The sequence below is a fragment of the Salmo trutta genome, chromosome 12 (genome assembly GCF_901001165.1).
Source record: "Salmo trutta chromosome 12, fSalTru1.1, whole genome shotgun sequence".
Lineage (NCBI taxonomy): Eukaryota > Metazoa > Chordata > Actinopteri > Salmoniformes > Salmonidae > Salmo > Salmo trutta.
Window position 1 is genome coordinate 65,325,294 of NC_042968.1, and position 7,909 is coordinate 65,333,202.

Here is a 7,909-nt window from a genome sequence, read left to right on the forward strand (position 1 = left end):
ACATAAGATATTACAGTTTTTAATGTCCCGTTGGTAGGATATCCTTGATAGGAGCTCATCCATTTTGTTATCCAATAATTGCACATCGACTAATAGGACTGACGGGTTTACTCACTCGCCTACGAATTCTCAGAAGGCATCCCGACCGCCGCCCCCTTTTTCTCCATCTTTTCTTCACGCAAAGGACGGGGATTTGGGCCTGTTCCAGAGAAAGCAGTATAACCTTCGCGTCGGACTCGTTAAAGTATAAATCTTTGTCTAGTTCGAGGTGAGTAATCGCTGTTCTGATGCCAGAAGTTATTTTCAGTCATAAGAGACGGTAGCAGCAACATTCTGTACAAAATAAGTAAAAAAATAAGTTACAAACAACATGAAAAACAAAGAAAATAGCACAGTTGGTTAAGAGCAAGTTAAACGGCAGTCATCCCGTCTGGCACCATTCTTCTAATAGATGTGGGAGTTTATCAAAATTGGATTTGTTTTTGAATTCTTTGTGGGTCTGTGTAATCTGAGGGAAATATGTGGCTCTAATATGGTCATACATTTGGCAGGAAGTTAGGAAGTGAAGCTTAGTTTCCACCTCATTTTGTGGGCAGTGTGCACATAGCCTGTCTTGTCTTGAGAGCCAGGCTATGCAAATCAAATCAAATCAAATGTATTTATATAGCCCTTCTTACATCAGCTGATATCTCAAAGTGCTGTACAGAAACCCAGCCTAAAACCCCAAACAGCAAGCAATGCAAGTGTAGAAGCACAGTGGCTAGGAAAAACTCCCTAGAAAGGGCTATGCTCACTGAATCTGTACATAGTCAAAGATTACCTTAATTTTGGGTCAGTCACCGTGGTCAGGTATTCTGCCACTCAAATTCTTTGTGGGTCTGTGTAATCTCTCTCTCTCTCTCTCTCTCTCTCTCTCTCTCTCTCTCTCTCTCTCTCTCTCTCTCTCTCTCTCTCTCACTCTCTCTATTTCTCTCACCCTCTCTCTCTCTCTCTCTCTCCCTCTCTCTCTCTCTCTCTCTCCCTCTCTCTCTCTCCCTCTCTCTCTCTCTGTCTCTCTCCCCTTAATCCCCTTAACTTAACTCTCTTTGTCATCTTTGAGAGTTTTCAGATGAATGACGAGGTCTTCAGCCGGTCATAAATTCTCTCGAAGACAGAAAGTGGGCTTAATATGTCCACCAAAAACACTGCAAAATGTATAGCTGGGTAAGGTACGCAGGGGGTGGGAGAGGAAGAGAGCCACACTGACATTACATTGTTTGGAGGCCTGTGGGAGAGTGAGAATAGGTGGGGTGATCTCACTTTACTGGTCTGACTGGTAGGTCTGGTGGGGGTGTTTTCTTCAGAGACAGATGACGGGTGTGGTGAGAGACACAGAAACAGATAGAGGCGACAGAGAGGTACTAAAGAGAGGGAGAGAGGGAGGAATAGAGGATTAGTCCTAACAAACGAGTGTTGTTGCTTCCTGTGGAGGAGCTGACCATCTTTTATCATAACAGCAAATCTGACCTTCATCACTAAGAGAACCATTTGGATCCTCTGACCTTCGGTGACCTACGGTGATTTAGCCGTGTGTGTATGCATGTGTGTGTGGATTGGGATGACACTGACAGCTCTCGCTTTTCTGAGAACCAACATTAACTAGTTGCTAAGCTCGAAGGAACTGAGAGAGATGGCGGAGGTCCCCAAGATTGAACTTTTCATCAAGGTAAGAGTTAGAATCCTAACCTGCCTCCAATGGAGACTGTATTACTGTGTTTTGAACTTTAGTCCTCTTTTATAACAACAGGGGTACATTATAGTTCCACCATCTTGGAATGGGAGAGAGAGCATACAGCAAGGACTTATACTTTCAGGATATAGATGAACGTTGACCCATTTTCCATGCCCCACCCTATCATGAGAAGAAGATAAACGGTTTAGTTTGATATAATTGGAAAACTTAAAAACAGGGTTGTCAAACTATTTCATAATATATTTGTAAAAATAAATTCTACTTTTTAAAACTTTAACATCAATGATCTAAAAACGTGTAAACTTAGATTTTTTTCATGTTCATTTACAGTACCAGTCAAAAGTTTGGACACACCTACTCATTCAAGGGTTTTTCTTTATTTTTTTACTATTTTCTACATTGTAGAATAATAGTGAAGACATCAAAACTATGAAATAACACATAAGGAATAAAATAGTAACCAAAAAAGTGTTAAACAAATCAAAATATATTTTATATTTGAGATTCTTCAAAGTTGCCACCCTTTTCCTTGATGATAGCTTTGCACACTCTTGGCATTCTCTCAACCAGCTTCATGAGGTAGTCACCTGGAATGCATTTCAATTAACAGGTAAGCCTTGTTAAAAGTTATTTTGTGGAATTTCTTTCCTTCTTAATGCGTTTGAGCCAATCAGTTGGGTTGTGACATGGTTGGGTGGTGTGCAGAAGGTAGCCCTATTTGGTAAAAGACCAAGTCCATATTATGGCAAGAACAGTTCAAATAAGCAAAGAGAAACGACAGTTCATCATTACTTTAAGACATGATGGTCAGTCAATGCGGAACATTTCAAGAACTTTGAAAGTTTCTTCAATTGCAATCGCACCATCAAGCACTATGATGAAACTGGCTCTTATGAGGGCTGCCACAGGAAAGGAAGACCCAGAGTTACCTCTGCTGCAGTGGATAAGTTCATTAGAGTTAACTGCACCTCAGATTGCAGCCCAAAAAAATGCTTCACTGTGTTCAAATAACAGACACACATTAACATTAACTGTTCAGAGGAGACTGCGTGAATCAGGCCTTCATGGTCGAATTGCTGCAAAGAAACCATTACTAAAGGACACCAATAAGAAGAAGAGACTTGCTTGGGCCAAGAAACACAAGCAATGGACATTAGACCGGTGGAAATGTGTCCTTTGGTCTGATGATTCCAAATTGGAGATTTTTAGTTCCAACCGCTGTGTCTTTTTGAGATGGAGAGTAGGTGAACGGATTATCTCTGCATGTGTGGTTCCCACTGTGAAGCATGGAGGAGGAAGTGTGATGGTGTATGGGTGCAATGCTGGTGTCACGGTCAGTGATTTATTTAGAATTCAAGGCACACTTAACCAGCATGGCTACCATAGCACTCTGCAGCAATACGCCATCATATCTGGTTTGTGCTTAGTGGGATTATCATTTGTTTTCCAACAGGACAGTGACCCAACACACCTCCAGGCTGTGTAAGGGCTATTTGACCATGGAGAGTGATGGAGTGCTGCATCAGATGACCTGGCCTCCACAATCCCCCGAACTCAACCCAATTGAGATGGGATATGTGGGAACTCCTTCAAGACTGTTGGAAAAGCATTCCTCATGAAGCTGGTTGAGAGAATGCCAAGAGTGTGCAAAGCTGTCATCAAGGCAAAGGGTGGCTACTTTGAAGAATCTAAAATATGAAATATATTTTGATTTGTTTAACAATGTTTTGGTTACCACATGATTCCATGTGTGTTATTTCATAGTTCTGATGTCTTCACTATTATTCTACAATGTAGAGAATAGTTAAATAAAGAAAAACCCTTGAATGACTAGGCGTGTCCAAACCTTTGACTGGTACTGTATGTATGGAAGGTTTTTTTTCAAATCAAAAGGGTGCAGTCAGAAAGTGATTAAAATAATATGGAATGACCCTGAAGCAATCTTCATAAAAGCTTGTTGTTTACATAAATCATGTACAGTTACAGCGTATAGGTGTGTGTTCTGTTTGAAGCCAGGTCAGGTGAACAGAAACTGAAAAAGAGGATTGTCCAGTTTGGAGGCTTTCTACTTGTCTTTATCCCCTGCTGCTGAAAATGCCTTCACTTCCTCACAGTCCAATGACTCAATTATCTTGATTTTCAAAGTGTTGTAAAAAGTGCTATATAAATAAAAACGGTAACACTTTACATTAGTGTCCTTACTACAGCATATATATTACATAAGAAAGTATAGTGTAACAAGTACAGCAATAAATCATCTTTGTTCCACTGCACTTACATTATGAAAAAGTCCTTCTCGAATACCCCTCCACCCGTCAGGCCAGTGATGATGGGGAGAGCGTGGGGAACTGTCCCTTCTGTCAGCGACTCTTTATGATCCTCTGGCTGAAGGGGGCCAACTTCACTCTCACCACAGTGGACATGAAGAGGTACGTATGTGGCTATTCACCCTCACACACATACACTCTCCACAATACACCTAAAGCAACCGTTCCCTACATCCAAGCCACGCCTGAATCCAAGTGCTTGTCCAAACATGCCCATGCATCCTCAAAAGTCATTTGTCACTACTTATGAACTGCTAATGATAACAGAACGACTAGAGGATTGTGTGTAACAGATGAAGTGTGCAGTTGAGTGACTTTCTCCCTCATGTGTTTCATCTGGTCCTCTGGTTGTCAGGGCTCCAGAGGTGCTGAAGGACCTGGCCCCAGGTTCTCAGCCCCCGTTCCTCATCTTCGGGGAGGAGGTGCGCACTGACACCAACAAGATCGAGGAGTTTCTAGAGGAGGCCCTGGCTCCTCCACAGTGAGTGTGTGATGAACATAAACAGGCATAGATGCACAGAAACACACACACACACACACACACACACACACACACACACACACACACACACACACACACACACACACACACACACACACACACACACACACTGCAAACGAGACAGGTAATGAATAAATCAATGTTTATTCCAGGTGAATTAACCTCTTTGCAGTCAAATGTATCCTCCACTGGTTTCACTGATCCAGAAAGCTGAGAGCTAATGGCAATGCTTTTCCAGGTACCCCAAGCTCTGCTGTCGCTACAAGGAGTCCAACGGTGCTGGAGATGACATCTTCCACAAGTTCTCTGCATACATCAAGAACCCTAACCCTGGCCTCAATGATAGTAAGAGCCCCTCCTTGTTAAGAAATCGCTGAGTCATTGAAACAGTATGTCCTGTATTAAAATGAGCCTTGTTCCAGCTTTTAATAAGGCTTTGCTGCTTCTCAGTGCTGGAGAAGAAGTTTCTGAAGAGCCTGATGAAGTTGGATCAGTACCTGCTGACGCCACTCCCACATGAGCTGGACCAGAACCCAGATGCCCGCCAGTACTCACGGAACTATCTGGATGGGAACTCCCTCAGTCTAGCTGACTGCAACCTGCTTCCCAAGCTCAACATAGTCAAGGTTATCAGATCAAGCATTCCAGGAACTCATAGACCACATTGCCTTTGCCTATGTCATCTATTGTCCTTTCATTTATTCTGTTCCTCTCTGTTGGAACCATCTCAATCTCTATCAGGAAATGCAAAGGTTTAGTCACGGTATTTATAGGTGAACTCAGGGGTGTCGCTATGGTAACATGGCACTGTAGTGATCAAATACGGACAGTATGGGTAGTCTTGAAGATCAAACGATGGGAATATATACAGTGCATGGCCTTTTATTGGTCTGTATGACTACATACTACAAGTACCACTGACACCACTGTGCCAATAGTAAACAGATGAAATGTTGCTCAGTGTGGTTCAGTGTGTGTCTTCCCTCTTGCCCCCTACAGGTGGTGTGTAGGAAGTACCGTGACTTTGAGATCCCTGTGGCTCTGACCGGTCTGACCCGCTACCTGACCAAGGCCAACCAGCAGGACGAGTTCCGATATACCTGTCCCAAGGACTCCGAGATCCTACTGGCCTACCACTCAGTGGCCAAATACCTCAACAAGTAGATCAGCAGAGAAGGAGGGGGAAAGAGGGGTGCAAGGAGAGATAATATAGAGAGGGGTGGGTGTGGGGGGGCAGACAGGGTAAAAGAGGAGCTGAAAAAGGTATGTTTAGAAAAGAGAAGAAATATTAAAAAAAAGGGAAAAGAAGACCATGAAGAGATGAGGACCAGAACAATACGCCTGCTGCCCGTGCTGCAGAACAAGGCTTGTCTGTCTTCTTTCAATAACATATTGATGTATAACGCTGTGTGTGCAGGGTGAAAGTCTACTTATACTGTACATGTACTATTACAATGTGTAATATATCAATAATATATGCCATTTCGCCAAAGTTTTTATCCAAAGCGACTTACAGTCTTGCGTGCATCATTTCTTTTTATATCGGTGGTCCCAGGACTCCCTTTGGTGTTGCAACACCATGCTCTACCAACTGAGCTAGGGAGGACCATGTGTGTACAATACAATTGTGTGCTGCCTGTTTAGTTTATGTAGATATTTGCATTCTCTGAGTTATGGTCAACAGTTCAAATGTTATGTTTAATAACCTTTCAGTGTATTTTATGCTCGCTTTAAAAACCTAGCAATGTGCATACTTTGTCTGGCAATTTGTAATGATCTGGATTTTCTACCCGTGAGAAACAAAGAGACGACACTATGTCACATGCCACGTCAACAAAGATAAATGTGGTACAGTTGTGTGTGGGTTGATAAATTTTGCATTTAATGAAATGTTCTACGTTGAAATTACTGTCACATCTCGTAGGACCAGAGCAATATTAATCTGAGTAGACATCATTTTAATTGGTTTATTTAAAAGTGTTTGGTTTGCCAGAGGGAAACAGTAAAAATCTAATAAAGTTCACGAAACTGCCTCATGTCATGAAAATTATTGATCGAATGGATGCCTTTTAATTGCTGTGGGTGGAATCATAACATGTGAATGATCATTCTGATTCTTTGGATGGAATCATAACATGTGAATGATCATTCTGATTCTGTGGGTGGAATGCACCATTACATCACAAAAACATTGTTTTGTTTTTGTTGTTGATATTGGTTTTGGTTCAAACAGAATACAGTCCATAGATATAGTATATATGATACAGTCAGTCAGTTCACTGTCAGAAACACTGAATGTATCTCTTGTCTTTGATAAGAGAATCAATTCTATCAAGGAAGGAGATTCCAGAGAGAGGAGAAACAGATGGAGAGGGTTAGAAGGAAAAACATAGATTGCCAATACCAAACCAGTCAGAGATAGAGACGGAGATGAGGAAAAACTGAGAGAGAAAGAAAAGAAGGACAAACAGAGATTGATCGGCTGAAAAGACAGAGGGAGCTATAAAAAGCAGTGGGAAGGATGAGAGAGAGTAGGCCTACAAGGCGAAAGACAGAGGGAGCTATAAAAAGCAATGGGAAGGATGAGAGAGAGTAGGCCTACAAGGCGAAAGGAAAAGGATGAACGGAGGAAGGTAGCGAAACAGCGAGTTGATGAAGACAAAGGAGCGATCGAGAAAGCGAGACAAAATGAGAAACAGATTGAAAGACAGAGAGCACTGCCAGCGCAAAAATGGGAAGAGCAGTACAAGACAAGCAAAGGTAGAAAAACATACAGCATTTGAGCAAGAGAAGAAAGAAAGGTGGAAAGAAATAGAGAGCCAGAAACAGATGGATAGAGAGAAAGAAGAAAGACCGGCAGAGAATGAAAGAGAGGAGAGTAAAGAAATGGAGAGACAGACAAAAGAGGAGATGAGGACCAAAGCGACTGTGGAGGAAGATGACGGTGGAAGCATCATTGAGGAAAAGAACAAGAAAGATAAAAGTGGCAGTAGGAGAATCTTCAACTGGGGAAATACTAAGGTCAGAGAGAGATACCAAACGACAAATCGAGAGGACCTTTCAGAGGGAGAAGGAGGAAGGCGGTCATTTATACAGCATAGGTAGGAAGCTATGCTAGACAACCAATATTTTATCTCAAGTATAACTGAACATTAGGCTACCGTCAGTATTTTCTCACTAGTTATCTCTTATCTCTTCTACTTTACAGGTTCTATAAGTTTATTTTTCAAATTCTCTTTGGGAAAGCAGCCTGAAAATATTCTTGCTAATAAGAGCCATGTTACAATTCCCACTAAGTGGGTTAACCCTATTGGCACAATGCGTTGGGTGTTTGCCTTCACGCCAGTG

At 42.0% G+C, this 7,909-nt stretch overlaps 1 protein-coding gene across 2 annotated transcripts; it reads left to right on the forward strand.

Moving 5' to 3' along the window:
* The first annotated feature begins 1,355 nt into the window (after positions 1-1,355).
* LOC115203996 (chloride intracellular channel protein 4) lies at positions 1,356-6,593 on the forward strand. Of its 2 annotated transcripts, none has more exons than XM_029769165.1 (6): positions 1,356-1,705; positions 4,052-4,161; positions 4,415-4,540; positions 4,800-4,906; positions 5,012-5,187; positions 5,561-6,593. In XM_029769165.1, the coding sequence occupies exons 1-6, from the start codon at positions 1,670-1,672 to the stop codon at positions 5,723-5,725; spliced, it is 720 nt and encodes a 239-aa protein (XP_029625025.1). In that variant the 5' UTR covers positions 1,356-1,669; the 3' UTR covers positions 5,726-6,593. The 2 variants fall into 2 exon arrangements, with proteins under 2 accessions (XP_029625025.1, XP_029625026.1); XM_029769166.1 differs by having other exon boundaries at positions 1,600-1,705; positions 4,023-4,161.
* The last annotated feature ends 1,316 nt before the right edge of the window (positions 6,594-7,909 follow it).